This window comes from Squalius cephalus (assembly GCF_949319135.1).
Source record: "Squalius cephalus genome assembly, chromosome: 2".
Lineage (NCBI taxonomy): Eukaryota > Metazoa > Chordata > Actinopteri > Cypriniformes > Leuciscidae > Squalius > Squalius cephalus.
Genome location: NC_137123.1, coordinates 56,192,579 through 56,213,465, shown reverse-complemented (window position 1 = coordinate 56,213,465; position 20,887 = coordinate 56,192,579). Strand labels below are relative to the sequence as shown.

Below are 20,887 nucleotides of genomic sequence, written 5' to 3'. Positions count from 1 at the left end.
TCCAAAGAACCTTTAAAAAAAATCTTTAAAAAACTTTTCTACAATAAAGAACATTTTGTGGAAAGAAAAGGTTCCATGGACGTTAAAGAGATTGGTTTGTCTCCATTGATTTTCTACAATTATCAATTTGAATCAATCACCACCGGGAGGCGCTATTTAATACCTGATTATGACACAGTGTAGATAGCGCCACCCCATCGATCGCCTCTCCTCTGACGGGACACCAGACTCTCCAGCATCAACATCACCCAGTTCTCTTTAACTTCACATCCAGAGCAACCGAGCAGCAGTCAACATGACCATCAACACACTCAGTCAGGATGGAGTGCAGCGACAGCAAATGCCCTGTTTGACCAAGGTAAGACCCTAAAACTGTATTTCCATGTATAATATTTCAACTGTATAGTCTTAGATCCAGATCCTGTCTTTCAGCAGAAGAGCCTGAGCTTCATAATGCTGCAGCTGTTACCTGTAAATCACAGTATAGGCTATAGGAACTTTTCCTCACATAACTGAAAATGTGAGAAAGTCCTAAGAGACCAAACTAAAGTTTGTTTACAGAAAATGTTCTGTTTGCATTTGAACAGTGTTTGGATTTTCTTAGGATACTTATATAACGATTTATATAACAACATTTCCTTAAAAAAATAAGTAGACAAGTTATCCAATTCCTCCTATTACAGTATATTTATTTGATTTATTATTATTATTCGCTGTTTTAGAATGAAATCACCCAAAATAATTGTATGAAATTTTACATAATGGAAATGTATTCAAATTGATTTCATATTTGACTATAATAATAAAGTTAATGTTTATTTAGGTGTGCATCCTGTTGATATTTATCTCTTTATTAAATGCATGAATAGTTGACAAATAACACTTTTTTTATTCAACAATATATAAGGAAATATGTATCTTTTTGGATTTTTTTACTTTTAATCGCCTTTTAGCTTTTGTGCAGTTCACAAATAGTTATGCTTTGTGATAAATATATATATTTTTGTATTACAAATATTTCCTGTGTATTCACATTCAGATGGAGCGCATGATCATATCCATGCAGGACCCTGATATGGGCATCAAGTTGCGCAACCAGCGTCTCCTCATTACGGTCATACCACACGCCATGACTGGTGAGTCTCTCTCTCTCTCTCTCTGTGTCACTCTCTCCATGACTGCATCAAACTTCAAGCTTCACTCTCTCTCACTTGATAATCCCATGACATGACTGTTCCGCTTATTTTTCCAGCCTGTGGCATGTTATGGCACGATTAGAGAGACAGCGGAGACACAACTAGACTAGTTTGTCTTTATTATTGTGGAAATAGTGTACATTTATCCATGCATATCTCGGAAAGTCTTGAGTGCGCATGAGCACAGTGAATCAATAGAAGCTTGCGCAGTGAAATTAGACTCCTGTGTGTGCTTTCGGTCTCTGCACTCATTTTTCTTGCTATTAATTAGTCTAACAATAAATGTTTTGCCCCTGCACCGGTCTCTCAGAGGACACCGGGCTACGTGATAATGAACAAATGACTTTCTTTGGCAACTCAAAGAAGTTTAAGTCACTTCATCAAACCTATTTATATAACTGCTTTATATAACAGTAGTTCATTGAAAAACAAAACATAAATGCTCATTCTATCCATGTTAGGAATGGGAACTTCTTGCTTTCTGAATATTAATAAAAATATATTAATAATATTAATATTAATAAGCTTGGTGATGCTTATTGCTTACTGGTCAGTTCTGCTGTCAGATAGATAGAGAGACAGACAGACAGATAGATAGATAGATAGATAGATAGATAGATAGATAGATAGATAGATAGATAGATAGATAGATAGATAGATAGATAGATAGATAGATAGATAGATAGATGTTTTGTATCTGTGTGTGCTTATGTTGACAACAATCCTCTTTTAATTTTATACAGGTACAGACATTTTTGAATGGCTGATTAAGAAGTTTTCTATCTCTGAGGAAGGTAGGACATTAATATAACTATATTTTAACTATATTTTGCAACAATGACAATCAATTATTTATAGTCAAAGGATTATATCTATATATGTATATAATACTTTGACTATAAACAATTGATTGATATTGATATATCCTGTGTGTGTAATAATATCCATGCTATCTGCTGTGGTGTATTTCTTTCCAGTTACCTGTGTGTGGTTTATATGGAGTCCCCTCTGGGGATGACATGTGCTCTCCAGAGGGATTTTAAAACGTACTCCCACACACGCACACACAACACTTGGGTAGCTACATTCCTTATTAAAGTGCTCTGGCACATTAAAGTCAGATTTTATGTCATCTGAGCTGAGATGTGTGGAAGATTTTTAATAATAAATGCTCAAATGTCACACAGTCAGAGAACAGGCTCAGCTCTGAAAGCCCTAATAAACAAGTAATGCTGCACACAGCTGTGTCTGCATTAAACAAGACTCCAGAGAGTTTGGCAGATCTGTGCGCTGCAATGAGGGAACACCTTCTGTGGGCAACGGTTAGATTGAAATCTATAATTTCAACCAATATTTAGTTTATATTTGGCCTAGAAAGCATTTGTGGGTGTTGGGGAAATAACTAGCTAGATTCTAGCGGATGTAAGCTGTGTTCCTGTCGCACAAACAGTAGAGTATGGTGCTAGCAATGCTAAGAAGATGGGTTTCAATCCCATGCATGAACTAAAAAAATATATACAGCTTAAATGCAGAGTAAGTTGCTTTGGATAAAAGCATCTGTCAAATACATAAATGTAAGCTGGTCTTTGGATCAATGACAAAACAGCTACTAGGTGATCAGTCTGGTTAATGACTCTGTTGACATGTTTGGTTGTATTTTTTTTTTAACTTGATTTATTTATTGTATTATTTACTTGATTTACATTTTTATTTCTTTTAAATTTTTTACAAAAAAAAAAACAGTATGATGTGTGAGTATATATTATGTATGTGAATAATTTTTTTCAAATTTCTATTTAGAGGCATTGCACATTGGACACCTCTTTGTGAAATATGGATACATTTACCCTTTAAAAGAGCCTAGACACCTTATTCTGAAAGCTGATGATTCACCATATCGCTTTCAGGTAAATACACACACACACACACTTACACAATATTGATTCACAAATCCAATGCTATATCAGCATTTGTTAATCTTCCATATTCAAAAACAACACATCTCAGTTAATATCTGTCTTTATCAGACTCCGTACTACTGGATGTCGACATGCTGGCCTGCTTCAGAACTGGACTATGGTGAGATTTACCTTCCCATTAGGCATGATTCACGTAAAATGAAAAGTCTGTCATCCTTTACTAACCTGCATGTTCTGCCAAGCCCATATACAAAGTTCTGTCTTGAAACTTCAGATGGCTCAGGCTGTCCTTAAAGGGATAGTTCACTTTGAAATTAAATTTTGGTATGTTTTAGCTTACCTCAAGGGCATCCAAGATGTAGGTGTCTTTTTTTCCGCAGTAATTTCAATTTTGATATTTTTAGGTCAAACCGTTCTTGTCTGTCAGTCCTATAATGCAGGTCTGTGGTCACTGTCTCAAAGAGCATGCACAGAGTCCAAATTAAAACAATTCCCCATCGTCCAAACTAAACAATTCCTCATCGTAAGTACACATTGATGGCCTAAGACACGAAACGAGTGGTTTGTGTGAGAAAACGAACAGTATTTATATCGTTTTTACCTTTTGTACACAACCACGTCCAAGTGATCTGAGGGCGCGGGCGCTTCCTGCTGTGTGACGTGTACGCAGACTGGTGCATAGATATATACACTAGATGTCACCTCGTTCCAATGAACTGCCGTAGCCAAGGCGACATCTAGTGTATATATATCTATGCACCAGTCTGCGTACACGTCACACAGCAGGAAGCGCCCGCGCCCTCAGATCACTTGGACGTGGTTGTGTACAAAAGGTAAAAACGATATAAATACTGTTCGTTTTCTCACACAAACCGCTCGTTTCGTGTCTTAGGCCATCAATGTGTACTTACGATGAGGAATTGTTTAGTTTGGACGATGGGGAATTGTTTTAATTTGGACTGTGTGCATGCTCTTTGAGACCGTGACCATAGACCTGCATTATAGGACTGAGAGACAAGAACGGTTTGACCTAAAAATATCAAAATTGAAACTACTGTGGAAAAAAAGACACCTACATCTTGGATGCCCTTCAGGTAAGCTAAAACATACCAAAATTTAATTTCAAAGTGAACTATCCCTTTAACTCTTGCAATCACATCATTCTCTAGTGCACTGATTGGTTCCTGCTGTATCAGTAGCCAATGAGCTCACTGCTTAACTTTCAAACACTTGGTTAGCATTTGCTGTAGCAGTTTGCAGCGTGCTTTCAGAAACCCTCCATCTTCCCCAGCTCCACCTGTATACAGTAGATCTGGCATGGGTGATTCATGAATGCTATATTGTACAGCAGAATTATGTCTTACTTGCTAACAGCAGCGTGTTGTGTATTTATTGGCATTAGCAAGTCTCGTATTTGCATATTAGCAGCAGCAATAACAACATAAGCAACAGGGCCTAAAATGAACACTCACCAAGCGCCAAATGCAAGTAAAAATCAGTGTTGGCGAGTGTATGAAATTGTCTCACTCACCAGTTGGCCGGTAAAATTTTTATGATTTTTAACAATGCATGAATATGAACAAGCATGAACGACGCTCTGGAAAGTTGACCGGCCAGCGTTGCATCGTCACGAAAGTTTAAGCCTTGACAATTTAAATATTAATGTGCAAGCGAAAGGGAGCTCATGTCGTTACTCCCACGAGCGCCCAGAAAGCCGTGTCTCAGACACCGCGTGGATAGTAAACTGAGCTCCCTTTCACGTCTTCTTGCACTTTAGCGACAAATTCACAAAATGATGTCAAAAAATAAAGAGGATCTAAAAAACATAGTCGGTTATGTCTTAAGTGAACGTAAACAGTTGAGAAAGTAAACTCATGTGTACAGGATCAGTATATTGGATCCGTGCATTCGCTCTTAAAATGACAGCAGCCTAATATTCCTTCTGTTTTAATGTTAATCAAACAACAAAGAAAAAATCACTCACTGTTCTTGACTGAATAACTTTTGTAGCTATAATAAGGATTAAATGATATGAATGTTTAATTTATAAAGCGAAGACTATGCAGTTATTTTACATTTGCTTACTTTATTACATTTCTGTAGGCTACCTGAAAACTACTGTTAGACCTACCTGAAAAACACTGTTTATTTAATTTGTATCTGTGTTATATTGTAATTTGCTTGAAATTTGTTTTTATTTTATTACTGACTGTTTACTTGTCTTTAATAATGTTTTAAATTTGTATTGGTTAGGCTAGTAGTTTTAGCTGTGATATCAAAATTGGAATAAAGATTTGTGAATTTTCACTGGTATTACTACCTGTTTTTACTAAAAAAGTTTCATGGCCGGTACATTTTTTTAGGTCACCAGCCATTGGCATGTGTGGCAAAAGATAGTTTAAGGCCTTGAGCAGCATTACCATGCTTCAGAGAGCTGTCATGACAAAAATGAATTTCTTTATATCATGGAATACAAAAGGAGATATTCTTCGGAAGGTGAATTTATTATTTATATGTATTATTTGTATGTGTTCTAGCAATCTACTTGGCCAAGAAGAATATCCGAAAACAAGGAGAACTAATTGAGTATGAAAAGGTATGTGGGTCAAATGCCAATCACACCCTTCAGTAAGAAGTGTGCAATGAAGTCATGAATCCATGGAGCGATCTGTTGTTCAGTTCTCAATCTCTGTCTTTGTTAGGAGTGCTATAATGCTTTACATAAACGCATCAACCACACCTGGGACTTTGTTGTGATGCAGGCAAGAGAGCAGCTCAGGTAACTCTTCTTTTCCAGCACACACACACTTTATGTTTCCTTCAGCCTATTACATTTAACCCTCTATTCCACATTTAGTTTCAATTGGAATTGGCCTCTATACTACTATTTTAACTTTTCACTTTAATTTTAAAATAAATTAATACTTTTCATTCCGCAAGGATGCATTAATGTGATAAACATTAAGCAGCACAACCATTTTCAACATTGATAATTACAATAAATGTTTCTTGAGCAGCAAATCAGCAAATTAGAGTGATTTCTGAAGGATCATGTGACACTGAAGACTGGAGTAATTAAGCTGAAAATTCAGCTTTGCCAAAACAAAACAGCTATTGTAAATACTAATAATATTGCGCAGTTTAATGTTTTTACTATATTTTAATTAAATAAATGCAACCTTCTATTAAAAACATAAAAAAATCTTAATGAGCCGAAAGTCTTGAATGCTCGTGTAGTAAATATTAAAAAGGTTGATCATTTAATTTTTTATAAGAAAAAAACCTAACATGTAGTGGCTATATCCAAATTCATTCCACTGTTGCACAAAGTTGCTACAAAATTTAAGCAATTCCCCAACAAAAAAAAAAAACAAATAATTAATAGGACTCTATGTTTTAAAGTTTCGAATGTTTCAAGTTTTATGCCCTAATAAATATTTGGATTAGAAAAGCTTTTCTGAAGGTTGTTGTCCAGAGCAAAATTATTTAGTTATTGCATGATTACTGTACTTCTGTACATTTGCCTTATGTTTTATTTCCTTGTGTTCAGGGCATCAAAACAGCGTCGGAAAGCAGATCGTATAGTGCTGGAGTGTCAGGAACAAGCCTACTGGCTAGTGAACAGACCTCCTGTAAGTATTGAACACTATGAACTCACCACAGTAAAAAATAAATAAATAAGTAGCATTCTGCTTATTTGAAAAAGTATCTCACATACAGTATTATGGGGTAAATTTAATTTCTTTACTTGATCCTTAAAAAAAAAAAAAATGTATCCAAGCCTTTTAGAATTGTAATACAGAAATTCAAACCATATCAGCAAGCATACGATGCTTAAGCAGCGACAACATCTGCGCCCGTCTGGCAAATGCCTTCATATCTGTATCCAGCTTCTGCTTATGAAATATTCAGCCAGTCAGTTAAAAGCATCGCAAAGCTGAGGAAAAAGGGGGAAGGGGACAGAGAGCGAGAGAAAGGGAGGGCAGGAACTAGCAGAAGAAAAGAAGAAATAGAGTGGAACACATTGGTGCCTTCAAAATACATTCACACAAGAGTGCAAAAGATATGTGCATTGCTTAACACGAGCTTAAGTGTTAAGTGGATGAAATAGTAGTATAGAGAGTGAACTGGAAAGACTGTGTGTGTGTGTGTGTGTGTGTGTGTGGTCCTGGTAATCCCTACATTATACACAAATATAGTAATACCAGTGATTTTTGACCTTGTGGGGACACTTGGGTGTAATGCTTTTTTTTTTTTTTTTAATGTGTGATGGGTAGGTTTAGTGTAAGGGGATAGAATAAACCATTTGTAGTATAAAAATCATGACGTGTGTGTGTGTGTGTGTGTGTGTGTGTGTGTGTGTGTGTGCTGGTATATCTCTAATGGTTCCATCTTTTGGCTGAGAGTGCTTATGAGGATATTCTATTACTAAGTGACTATGTGTGTTTTAGTGTACATGTGTGTCTGTGTGAGACCGGCCACTAGTGTGTGTGTGTGTGTGTGTGTGTGTGTGTGTGTGTGAGAGAGAGAGAGAGAGAGAGATAGAGAGTGAGAGAGAGTTTCTCTTGCACTCCTGCACAAGGACATTTTAACGAGGAATTCCAGATGATGATTTAATCTGGGATGGATTTAGAGACCATTTCATTCCTATAGTGTGTGTGTGTGCGTGCGCGCGCGTGCGTGCATGTGTGTGTGTGTGTGTGTGTGTGTGTGTGTGTGTATGTGTGTGTGTGTGTCCTGGTAATCCTTGTCCTGTGGGGACAGTTTTTGGTCCCCATGAGGAAAAAACAGCTTATAAATCATACTGTGATGGGTGGGTTTAGGGGTAGGGTTAGTGTAAGGGGATAGAATATACAGTTTGTACAGTATAAAAATCATTATGTTTATTGAAAGTCCCAATAAAACATAAAAATACGTGTGTGTGTGTGTGTGTGTGTGTGTGTGTGCGTGTGTGTGTCTGTGTGTGTGTGTGTGTGTGTGTGTTTGTGTAGAAATGTTGTAAATCCGCCTGCCAGACACTACTGTGATTTGGGTTAGTTTAAAAGCCTGGATAAAAAACAAGGCTCACATTATTTTTATCTATTGCTAAAAATTTTATGGACAATAACTGACATCTATTCTATGAGGCACATGTTTTAATTTATGAAATAAAATTGTAATAATTTTATGGATAAAATGATCATGGTTGTGTAACTGTCCTCTATGGAAGCTTTTTTATGCCTTTGAATAAAAATAAATAAAAAAGGTAATTGCACAATTTTTCTTTAGACTTTTTTCAACTGCGAGTAAAAAAATTAAAAATATATATAATTAAAAAATACATTATATTTATTGATTTTTTTTTTCAATATATTTGAAAATAAATAATAAGACATTTATGCTAGCATGTATCCCAGGTCTAAAGTATTCCAGGAATAAATGTACTTTTTTTCACTTTGTTACACTAATTGATATCTTAAAGTTATTTAATACATAGATCAAGGATTTGCCACATGAATTTGGTCTTAAACATCATTATTTTCTCATTAATCTTCTATACATCTCTTTATGATAACATTTTTCAGCCGGGGATGCTGGACATTATAGAGCACAGCCCGGAGAGAAGAACCATGAACTCACGAGTGCAACTGGTCAGTGAACTGATCACCACAACACAACTAACCACATCCACACCAACACATAGTTCACATCCACACACACACACACACACACACACAGAGAGCCAGTTTCAAACATATATGAACAAACATTCACAGCAGAATCTCTCATGTTCAAGCATCATCTACAGCGTGTTTCTCTTTATTTCTGTTTTTACATCATGCATCCTTGTTCAAGTAAGTAATCTCTAAAACACTGCCTCATTTCCTGCTGTCATTTCATTTCATTGCAAGATCATATAAAGTTCAGATTTAGTTTAGTTTATCTAACAGCAACCTTTGAGGAAATCTAAGATATATTTGTCATTTTGTCAATTTCAGAAAAGAATGCAGAATTCTACAAAAAAGAGGTGAGTAATTTGAATAGCAAGTGTTTGTCTTATAAATAAATATATTTTATAAATTATTTATATCAAATTATACAATATATATGTTATAGATGTATTGTGTATGTATTATATACAGATGAACTTTGTATTCATCAGAGAATCGTGAAAAAAAAAAAAAGTATCACAGTTTCCTTAAAAATATTAATATAATAATAAGAAATGTTTCTTGAGCACCAAAATCATCATATTAGAATGATTTCTGAAGGATCATGTGACACTGAAGACTGGAGTAATGATGCTATGAATGAGTAACTTTGCATCACAGGAATAAATTACATTTAAAAATAAAATATATTAACATAGAAAACAGTCATTTTAGATTGTAATAATATTTCACAATATTACTGTTTTACTATATTTTTGATCAAATAAATGCAGCCTTGGTGAGCAAAAGAGGTTTCTTAAGAATTTTATATGTAAGAATATTGTATCAAAATATCCAAAAACCACTTGCACAGTGTTATATATTTCTTTCAATTGTGTACTAACATTATCCTAAATGTTTCCAAAAATTCGTAAATTCAGAGAAATTCACAATTTTAAATAGTGCCCGTCCCTGTTCACTCGTCGCCGGTCAATGACGTAATATCCGCGTTATCCCTGGTTTCCGCTTGTACTGCCATCGTAACCATGGCGACAGACGTGGAAAACTGCGTAGTGCGTAACTTCTAGTGGCACGCTCACGCTGTTGTTGTTTCGTTCAAACATTATGGACCATGCCAAGCAGACTTTGGGACAAAAGGAGAAATAAAACGAGGATTAATATCAGCGTGACGTTTTCGAGATGCCGAGAGCTCCGCATCCGTGACAAACTTCGACCCTAAAATAATTGACGCTACATTATCCCTTACTTACACAGCACAGACTGTAACTAAATGCATATCCATCATATTTGTTTTTGTGTTTTTATGTTAAATGGCTCTAGATTGAACATAACAGGAGAAGCCTGGCAAGGAATCGTGTCAAGTCCTCAATTTGCCTTGAGAGGTACTGTGTGTGTGTGTGTGTGTGTGTGTGTGTGTGTGTGTGTTCACTCTGCTATAGCCTCGATCTCCAGGCTACAGCTAATGGACTGTCCTCAAAGTATCTTTTAAAAAGAATGAACTAACCGTTTGTGAGGGCTTATCTCTCTCTGTGTGTGTGTGTGTGTGTGTGTGTGTGTGTGTGTGTGTGTGTGTGTGTGTGCAGTTACGTGAAGTACTGTGAGCAGTATCAGCCCCATGACCCAATAATGCAAGGATGCCTTCCCAGCAACCCCTGGATCACAGATGATGTTATGTTTTGGAGTATGAACTCTGAAGCGTGAGTCGCATTAACACATGAATAACCATTTCAATGTTACTTAAACTCCTGAAATATAATAATGTCTGAAGGTCAGTAATTGCTTTGTATAACTGTTTTCCTGAAACAGAGTTGCTCTGCCGACTAAACTGCGTGTGGAGCGCTGGAGCTTTAGCTTCATGGAGCTGCTGAACGACCCAATGGGCAGGAAAGAGTTCCTTGTTTATTTGGAGAAAGAATTCAGCGGTAAACACACACACACACACACACACACACACACACACACACACACACACGCACGTACTGTGTTGGTACCATGGTATAGTTTTAGCATCAGATCCTAATACCATAGTACAATGATATATAGAATACCATATACTGAATAAATATTGAGCAATAATCGGTTTGATCAATATTTTGTACTTAAGCAGGTCAGTATTTGGTTTACTGATAAATGGCGCCATCTGGTGGGTGTATTGAGAATAAAACCCAACAATGCCATCTAATAACTGTTCACAGCTAAAGAGACTTGTTTAATGTAATGTTGGGTTATAAAATTAGACTTATTGTGTAAAAGCCAATCGTGCTTACAATACTGTTCAAAAGTTTGGGGTCTGTAAGATTGTAAGAAGTGTTTTTGAAAGAAGTCTCTTATGCTCACCAAGGCTGCCGTTTTTTAAAATAAAAAATACATTAAAAAGAGTAATACTGTGAAATATTATTGCATTTTAAAATAACTGTTTTTTATTTGAATATATTTTAATTCATTCCTCCAGTCTTCAGTGTCACATGATCCTTCAGAAATAATTCTAATAGGCTGATTTAATGTTCAAGAAACATTTCTTATCATTATCAATATTGAAAACAGTTGTGATGCTTAATATTGTTGTGATACATTTTTTTACAGGATTCTTAGAAAGTTAAAAACCAAATATTTGAAATAGAAATCTTTTGTAATATTAATAATGTTTTACTGTCATTTTTGATGCACACTTGTTAAATAAAATACTTAAAAAAAAAAAATCTTAGTTGAAACCAAACATTGTATGAGATGTGTTACAGAAATGTTGGATGCATATTAAAACAAAAAAAGTGAAAAACTGCCATAGTGGACAAAATTGTGCAAAATCTTAAATTACAATCAAAGAATACCATGTATTGGTCCAAAAACTTGGTATTACGGTGGTATTCTTTCTCATTTTTAGTTTTGATTCCCTCTTTATATAAACATGTTTTATTTTAACCCAGTTCTGAATAGCGTCCCAAAACTGTCGTTCCCTGTCTGTACGTTTGGAGGTTTAATAGATTCCATTTTTATCCTACTGCACACTCTGTAGAAATGAATAATGTAACAACTTTTCATGTTTCTCTCCCCCGTTCTCTTTCTCATCCCTCCCCTCTCATCATCTTCTTTTGTCCTCTGCTTCTCTCTTGTTATCAGCGGAGAACTTGTGTTTCTGGCAGGCCTGTGAGGACGTTCGTCACGGAGAGACCTCAAAAATTCCAGAGAAAGTGGCCGAGGTTTACAAGTATGACCTCCACGACGTTACAATGTTAAAGACATTTATAATGTATTTTATAAATATTTGAACTTTATAGTCATCAAAGAATCCTAAAATAAATCTTTAATTATATGTATCAAAATATACATTCAAATATATTAAAATAGAAAACAGTTATTTTAAATTGTAATGTTTCTGTTTTATTGATTTTGATACAGTCTTTCCGCAATCTTTTTTCAGTGTATTCAGGGCTTGACATGAACTTTGTTGCTCGCCAGCCACTGTGGCTAGTGGTTTTCTAAAGTTACAAGCTACTCTGCATTTTCACTGGCCACAATTTTGATATTGATACCACGGGGGAAACTGCCATATAGATATTTTTAATATTATCTCATAATTTGGCAGCAGGAATATTAGGCTGCTGTCACTTTAAGACCTGACGCACAGATCCATTATACTGTTAAACCTGCGTTTTCTTTCTCAACTAAGCGCTGCTGGTATCGTGTGTCTGATATTTCGGTATCGATATGTATCGGAAAAATTATATTTTTGACAACACTACATTGCACATAGTTTATTATTTCAGATGCCTTTTTAAAAGACTACAATTGAAAAATATATATATTATATGTGACCCTGGACCACAAAACCAGTCACATGGGTCAATTTTTTGCAATTGAGATTTATACATCATTAGCTGAATAAATAAGCTTTCCATTGATGAATGGTTTGTTAGGATAGGACGATATTTGGCCGAGATACAACTATTCTGGAATCTGGAATCTGAGGGTCCAAAAAAATCTAAACATTGAGAAAATCGCCTTTAAAGTTGTCCATTTATGTGTGCGATTGTGCTGCATTCACTCTCAAAAATAAATGTTTTATATATTTATGGTAGGAAATTTACAAAATATCTTCATGGAACATGATCTTTACTTAATATCCTAATGATTTTTGGCATAAAAGAAAAATCGATCATTTTTACCCACACAATGTATTGTTGGCTATTGCCATAAATATACCCGTGCGGTTTTGTGATCCAGGGTCACATAAAAAATTCAACCTGCCAAAGTGGTTAGTAGGGGTGACTGCATTACTCACCACTGCTGAAATCCACCCGCATTTGGCGGGTGTTAATGTCAAGCCCTGAGTGTAGTTCTTTTAAATGCAAATTTTAGACTTTTAAACTCTAGAGGGCGCAGGCTGATAGGTCAACAAGCAATCACATCATTATGGCACAAACTGATCGACCTCTGCTGATCCTGCAGCCAATGAGATTACTTTCTCAACATTTAAATAGTCAGGTTCATTGTTTGCTGTAAGCTAGTCTTGCAGTGCAAGTTCCTCTGAAACCCTCCACCTCTCCCAGCTCCACCTGCCTAGATCTGCTACGGGATTTATGTATGTCTACTTATACAGCAGCAGCATGTCTTACTTGCTCACAGAAGTGTGTCTGTGTATCCATTAGCAGTAGCAAGTCCATAGCAGATCTAGGGCCTTATTTTAACGATCTAAGCGAATGGTCTAAAGTGCATGGTGCAAGTGCAGTTAGGGCGTGTCTGAATCCACTTTTGCTAGTTTAACGACGGGAAAAATGGTCGGCGCTCCCGGCGCATGGTCTAAAAGTGTTGTCCCTATTCTCTTAATGAGTAATGGGTGTGTTTTGGGTGTGTTCTCATCTCCCATTCCCTTTAAATGCCAGTTGCGCTTGCACCATGGTGGATTCGCTATTTACATTACGGAATTTGCAAGCGAAAAAACTGAACACGTACGTCTCCAGAACGCAAACGGACCTGCTCGTGCACGAGGTAAAACCATCTACGGGACAAGCCGGATTCCACCATATCTTTATGTACACAATATTAATCTTTTACATCGTAATCCTTTCCAGCATGTTTGTGTGCTGCTGCCCTGTGTGTGTAAGCGCGTTGTGGACCCGCCTTTAGGCGCACATTACTAACGCGCTCTTTAAATAAAACAAAAAAAATATATTGTGCCATTGACTTTAGACAAGGTTTCAGTTGGTCAATGGCGCAGTCTGTTTCTGTTCCTCAAAATAGCAACGCGCCAACAATGCGCCAGAACACACCTTGTTTTCAGACCAGCACGCCCATGGGCGCACAGATGGGCGCAAATGCATTTGCTATTTAAACAACGTGGCGCAGGACGTGAAAATGATAACAGCGTCGGGCTGAAACTAGCAAAAACACTTGCGTCGTGCTTGGCGCTGCATTGCGCCGAGAGTATGATAGGGCCCCTAGTCTGCTACGACCAAATACATTAACATTGCCATACTCAGTAACATGCTAAAACTATTCCAAGATTGAATTAAGTTTATTAAATGTTTAAAATACTTTTTTAAAGGATTTTTAAAGATCATAGTGACCTGAAGCATATGCCATCTCTTAACAACCTCTGTTTATTTAATCTGTGTGCTATATGAATGAAAGTTTTTCACCACCTGTAGTTTGTCTCTTATTCATGTGATTTATGTGATTGTTTTGCTGAACTTAGTAACTGATCTTCATTGTAATCTATCAGGCAGTTTCTGTCTCCTGGTGCAAGTCGCTGGGTGAATATCGACAGCAAGACCATGGAAAAAACCCTGGAAGGACTCAATCGCCCTCACCGTTTTGTCTTGGATGATGCTCAAATGCACATTTACTTCCTTATGAAAAAGGTATAATGTTCAGTTTGTTTGATAAAATGCAAAATGCGCCTGTAATAAACCTATAATAAAACCGAACCAGAGTGTGGCTTCAGATTCGGCAAAATTGGGAAAAGTGCATAAATTTACACTATCATTAAAAATGTGGGGGTTGGCAAGATTTTTTTATGTTTTTAAAACAGTCAGAAGTCTCTTATGATCACCAAGGCTGCATTTATTTAATCAAAAATACAGTAAAAAAAAAAAAAAGTTCTGTGCCATTATGCCAGTCTTCAGTGTCACATGATACTTCAGAAATCTGTTTTTCTACTAAAAAAAAAATATTTCTTATTTTCAATGTTGAAAATAGTTGTAAAAAAAAAAAAAAAAAAAAAAAATATATATATATATATATATATATATATATATATATATATATATATACATAAATATATTTTTGTGAAACCTGTGATACTTTTTTCAGTCTTCTTTGATGAATAGAAAGTTCAAAATAGCAGCATTTATTTGACATATAAATTTTTATGACAATGTAATTGTCTTTTCTATCACTTTTGATCAATTTATTGTGTCCTTGCTGAATAAAAGTATTCATATTATTATTTTTTTTTTAAATCCTAATAAACTTTTGAATGGTATTGTAAATGAACAAAACTTCCAAGTTATTGATAAGGTGTCAATTTAACCGGGTCATTTGTGATTGGATCATCCAAAAGGATTTGAATATTCTTGCCGATGTTTATTAGATGTAATTTGTGTTTCTTTGTAGGATTCGTACCCTCGCTATCTTAAATCCGACCTCTACAAGAACTTATTAGCCAGAGCCATAGTACCACAGGAAACCAAGAAAAGGTAAAAGTGCAAATGGAACAACAGCTAAAGATGCATAAAACCCATATTGATCAGTCTGCAAAGGAAGAGAAGTCTTATGAGTGTGTTTCTGTGTGCGTGTCCAGTGGGTTCCCGTTCATGCGCCGCCAGCGTCACTCCAGCCCTTCACCTGCTCTCGCCACACTAACCGCAGAGGATGATGGGAAGGCAAAGAACTCTAACTCTGTCAAACAAAGCAATCCCGGAACTGCATCCCAGCTTTAAACATGCACACAACAGTTACTGCTATTTAAAACACTTGTTTTTGTGCTACTTGATGTTACCTCTGGTTATCATCTCCGGTTGTCCTCTAAAAAAAAAAAAAGACGTTAGCTAAACCGTAGCAATAGCTAAAGGTTATTATTTTAAAAGAATGCTTGATTCACATTTCTCTAACATAGAAGAACAAATTTTCATGCATTTCAAAGACACAATTTATGAGCAATAATGTAATCAGTTCACAATCTCACAAACTTTCAGCTGCTCTACGAATGTTTTCTTCTGTGTTTTAAGTGGAATTTGACTTTTTCACACATTTGTCATGTTTTTAATATATTTATTTGATATAAAGATTTTCCTTTCAGCTATACATTTACTATTGTCACAGTTTATGTACATCATATACTATAAAAATGCTTCAGTGAATACTTGAAGGGATTTGATCGGACAGCGTAAATCTAGTACATCTGTAGTAAATTTAAATTATAGAAATTTGTCATTAAAGTTACAGGCCTACATGTCCAATTCCAAACCTAAAAGAAGGAAACGCCTTATGACATAGCAAAAGTGTAGTGTAACAAGTTCTTTATTCAAAGTATATATTTACAACTCAGACACATCTACAAAAGTTTGGGGTCAGTAAGATTTTTTAATGATTTTGACAAAAGTCTATATATATATATATATATATATATATATATATATATATACTGTATATAGACCCCACACTTTAGAACGGTAGTGTTTATTTTTAAGATTTTATTGTCAATATCTATTTTTATGCTAACTGCGCAGCATTAGCTAATTTGATGTTAAACTATGTTCATGTAACCAAACCTAAAGTTTAATACTACTGTAAGCATTGCTCTAAAAAAAGCTGAAAATTAAAAGTGAAAATTAAAAAAAAGTTTAAAATAATCATCAACCAGCTTTAAATAATCATTCAATTATTTATTTCTCCATTTATTGGCATATAGATTACATAACATTTTAAGAAAAGAGGCAGGAATCAGGAGCACGGATAAAAAATTACTCATAAACAACAACAAAGAAACTTCATAAGCATATTGTCTGTGATTGCACTTGTTCATTCTCACCCTAAAATATAAGTGCATATTTGTGCAATATACAAGGCCTACCATTAGACACAAACAAGAACAAGGATTGTCAAGATAATCATTATTAAATCAAACCCAAATCCCATAAGAAAGAAGTAGAAATTATGGGGATTTTATAAATGATTTATTTTATTGACATATATATTAGTTAGGCTCATATTTTTGATTTCAATATCATTTGTAATTCCAATAAAAAATGTATATAAAACATTGTAAAACATCACATTCCAACCCTAAATTTACACTTGACCTCCTCTGGAAAAACAAGAGATGAATTGCCTTACTGTTACAATTAAATGGAAAAACACGACACTGATTTACATGAGTTTTAAAGGACAGTTGCCATGTCAGTTTAAACCTAAAAGTAACGTCGACAGATGCCTTTTCAAGTTTAAAATGGCCTGAGGGTCAGAAGTACAGTATTATGCATATCTAGAAAAAGCCTTGACAAATACAGAGGTTGTCTGGTCATCAGCATGTCTGATTCTCATTACAAACACACACATCTGTAGTTTTTCATACCGGCATTCAGCAAGCACCATTTTACACACTGGCTCAAGCAAGCACATTTTTAAGCGAGAGTAAAATGTTCTTCCATTTGAAAAAGTAAGAGCAACGTCTCAAAAAGAAATATCAAGGCTTTTAGGGAAGAAGAAGAAGAAGAAGAAGAAGGGAGGTATTTTATTGTACATTCCTGACAGTGGTACACATAACTGTGTAAAACATGTTTGCTATTAGACTAGGACTACTGTACCTGTTCTCTAGTGTAAGTGAGCAAACACAGGCTCAGAGACAGCAGTTCTTTGTAGTAATGACAATGCCCAACATGATCTGGAACATCATATGTACGACCAGACAGAATCTGCAGTTTTAGTTTTGTTTTTTAAAGAAAATCTCTGGAATTCTGTGAAATGGATTTAACGAAAGTAAAATGTGTTATTTAATGGAATATTTCATCCTAAAATGTAAATTCTGTCATCATTTAGGCTGTTTCTATCGAGAGAAGAAAAAAAAAAAGAGGTCGGTGGGTGCAGATTCCTGTTGGGCGACTCAAATGATGAAAGTGCTGAATAAACTAAAATTAGAAGTGATTTTCCTCAAAAGAGGTAACGGGAGACTTTTTTCGTTCACAAAGAACAAACAATTGCAGTGTAAGCAACTCACTCAATCCAATAAACAGATTCTTCAATATAAAGTAAACCTCACAAAAGTGCTTAATGGAGTAATCAGGTTCAAAGGACATTCAAGTTGCCTTTTGATTATATCATAAATAAAAAGTAGTCTATATGACTTGTGCACTATATTCCAAGCCTTCACTATGACTCTCAAAAATCTCCTGTTGTGTTGGTTTATGGGTTTAGAATGAGAGTAAAATGACATTTTTGGGTGAACTATCCCTTTAAGTAGTTATAAACATACAGTACACCTGCATTACAGTGGTTTTGGTGACTTCAGAAGAGAATCTTTCATTAAAGCTTGACGTGTTTCATAAAGCTAACCGCTAACATTTGTAAAACTGTAGAAATTGCACATTAGGGTTTGTGCAGATATCAATACCAGTTTGTTTAGGTATCAGTGTAAAGCTCTACTTTCTCATTTTTACATCTCCTGTAGCTGCAGATTTTGTTTGTCCAGCCCCAGGGGGGGACGTGTTTTTCGCGGGGTGGTAAGAGGAAGACCACGCTTGTGGCCACCATGACATGCCATATGGAATGAGTGTAGTAGTAGTTGCTATCCGTCTGTGCGAAGACGTACACACACACTCCAATCAATGCAGATACAATGCCTGGGAGCAGGAACAACACCCAGCGGCGCCATAATGGAGGGTAACAATGACGGCGTTTCACACCTCGATAAACCTGTTGGGTAACACAAATGAACAGGACAGGAAATATTTCAAAATTGCTGTGACAAGTGAACTTGAGTGCTTTATGCCGGGTTCAGACTGCACAATACTTGCACGGTCATAAAAATCGAATTTTATCTCGTAGTGTGTCATAGAGGACGACAACCGGGACCGCGTCTGTAACGCTTCACGATATCACGATGAGATTTTTCCCAGTCAAGTTGACGAATAGGAGTGCAGAAGCTCTTTTTCAATCTTTTTCAACAGTTTCAGAGCCAAAAACTTCGAAAAAGACACTCTATTGAAATGAATCTCAGAAACTGATTGAAATCTGACATCAGAAGCATGAGAGCATTAACAATGTATGGCCTACATTCAATACAGATTCATTCAAGGCTTCACAGTCTGAGGGTGTTTACTGGTCGTTTACCATTGTTTGTTAAATGCTCTTGTTTCCAGAAGTCAGTCGCTAGTTCCGCCTTCTCCGTGAAGCACATCATCACAGACGGCAAACGATGATTGCAAGAATTTAATGTATATAAATGAACATTATCTGACACTAACGTAACAGACAAAAATATTGTGTAGTTTGAACCTGGCATTAGTAAAATCATTTAATTGAGATATACTGACAAGATCCTTTTAAAGTTGAATCTGGTGGGATTTAATTTCCCTTGTGCAAAATAAAAGCTCAGAAAAACTTCGAAGCACAGATTTTTTTTATTAAACTGGTAAGGATAAGTGGGTATAGATCAGGGGGTTTTTTTACATTTGTTTTTGTTTTTTACAAAAATAACTTTTAAATATGCTTTTAAATAATTTTATTAAATCAAACAACAGAAACTTCTATCTGGCTCATTTTTTAAATATATTTGGACTATAATTCAAAATACCTTTAAAAAAATATATTTTCTGCTCACCAAGGCTGCATTTATTTGATCAAAAATACCATGAAACAGTAATATTGTGAAATACTACTACAATTTGAAATAACTGTCTTCTTTTTGAATATATTTAGCTGAATTTTCAGCATCATTCCTCCAGTTTTCAGTGTCACATTCAGAAATCATTCTAATATGCTGATTTGCTGCACAAGAAACATTTCTTATTTTTTATCAGTGTTGAAAACTGTTGTGCTGCTTAGTATTTTTATGGAAACCATGATACTTTTGATGAATAGAAAGTTTAAAAGAACAGCATTTATTTGAAATAGTAATCTTATGTAATATTATACATATCTTTACTATCACTGCATACCTGCTGAAGGTATTACTTTCTTTAAAAAAGCCCTAACTTTTGAAGGGCAGTGTATTTATCAATCATTACATATATAAAAACATACTATCACTAGTCTGATTCAGAATCAACAAAAAACAATCTTTTGCAGTAATGGAAAAGTCAAGCTCACCCAGGAAGTGACCATAATGACCAAAGCAACGAGGACCGGGCCTAGAAGGTTCCACAACCCCCTGCGGTCCAACTGCATCGCCATGGAAATGACAAGAGTGCCCGCCATAAACAATAACTGCAATGTAAGAACATTTGAAGCTATTAAAACTGACATGCAACGCATACCTGAAGTTTTATTAAGTATATAATTACTGATTAAAGTGTTATGAATATGCATATTAAAGGGGTCATATCAAGAACTTGTTCTTTTTAAATAAATCTTTTTCAATGTAAACAGTTTCAGAGCCAAAAACTTCCTCCCCAGTCCGAAAAAGACAATCGATTGAAATTAATCTCAGAAACTGATTGAAATCTGACATCAGAAGCATGAGAACATTAACAATGGATGGCCTACATTCAATACAGATACATTCCAAGGCTTCACAGTCTGAGGGCGTTTACTGACAGTAAGAAAGTGAAAATTCTCATGAAAAGCTAACTTGGGGAGGGGGAGGGGGGGTCAACTTTATTAGTTGATCAATGACTTTATCTTTAGATTTACACATAATAAAATGATTAATTCAATTCAACATGATTTTAAAGTGTTTTTTATTGTTTCAGAGTAACTATGTACTATCACAACAATACTTCCTTTAAAGAACAGGTAGGTCTAGTTAAACATGCTATGCTATTTAAAGACCATTCCTATTATGACAAGGTCATAATTCATCATATTTGACAAGGTGATACAGGATCTATTTGACAGTTTTCATGATTTAAACTAGTGAATGTACATGGGAGTATGTGTACCATTTTATTGTTATAAATGGCAGCAT

At 35.4% G+C, this 20,887-nt stretch overlaps 2 protein-coding genes across 2 annotated transcripts in view; one reads left to right on the top strand and one right to left on the bottom strand.

Moving 5' to 3' along the window:
- The first annotated feature begins 213 nt into the window (after positions 1-213).
- rgs11 (regulator of G protein signaling 11) lies at positions 214-16,073 on the top strand. The gene is made up of 17 exons (XM_079857625.1): positions 214-358; positions 1,040-1,136; positions 1,940-1,990; positions 2,997-3,103; positions 3,224-3,275; positions 5,653-5,711; positions 5,818-5,894; positions 6,666-6,747; positions 8,680-8,745; positions 9,099-9,122; positions 10,087-10,148; positions 10,350-10,463; positions 10,573-10,688; positions 11,884-11,971; positions 14,486-14,624; positions 15,379-15,461; positions 15,566-16,073. The coding sequence occupies exons 1-17, from the start codon at positions 296-298 to the stop codon at positions 15,702-15,704; spliced, it is 1,419 nt and encodes a 472-aa protein (XP_079713751.1). The 5' UTR covers positions 214-295; the 3' UTR covers positions 15,705-16,073.
- A 558-nt stretch (positions 16,074-16,631) lies between these two features.
- Positions 16,632-20,887, bottom strand: part of pgap6 (post-glycosylphosphatidylinositol attachment to proteins 6) — a 13,805-nt gene continuing 9,549 nt past the window's right edge. Inside the window, exons 12-13 of the mRNA XM_079862444.1 lie at positions 20,071-20,187; positions 16,632-18,675 (exon numbers count right to left, since the gene is read on the bottom strand). Coding sequence (XP_079718570.1) covers positions 18,382-18,675; positions 20,071-20,187 — 411 coding nt within the window. The 3' untranslated portion in view covers positions 16,632-18,381. The remainder of the gene's footprint in view (positions 18,676-20,070; positions 20,188-20,887) is intronic.

Coding starts and splice junctions, on each gene's coding strand:
- rgs11 (XM_079857625.1), top strand. CDS start 296: ATGACCATCAACACACTCAGTCAGGATGGAGTGCAGCGACAGCAAATG. Junction 359..1,039: donor AAATGCCCTGTTTGACCAAG/GTAAGACCCTAA, acceptor ATTCACATTCAG/ATGGAGCGCATGATCATATC. Junction 3,276..5,652: donor TGCTTCAGAACTGGACTATG/GTGAGATTTACC, acceptor TATGTGTTCTAG/CAATCTACTTGGCCAAGAAG.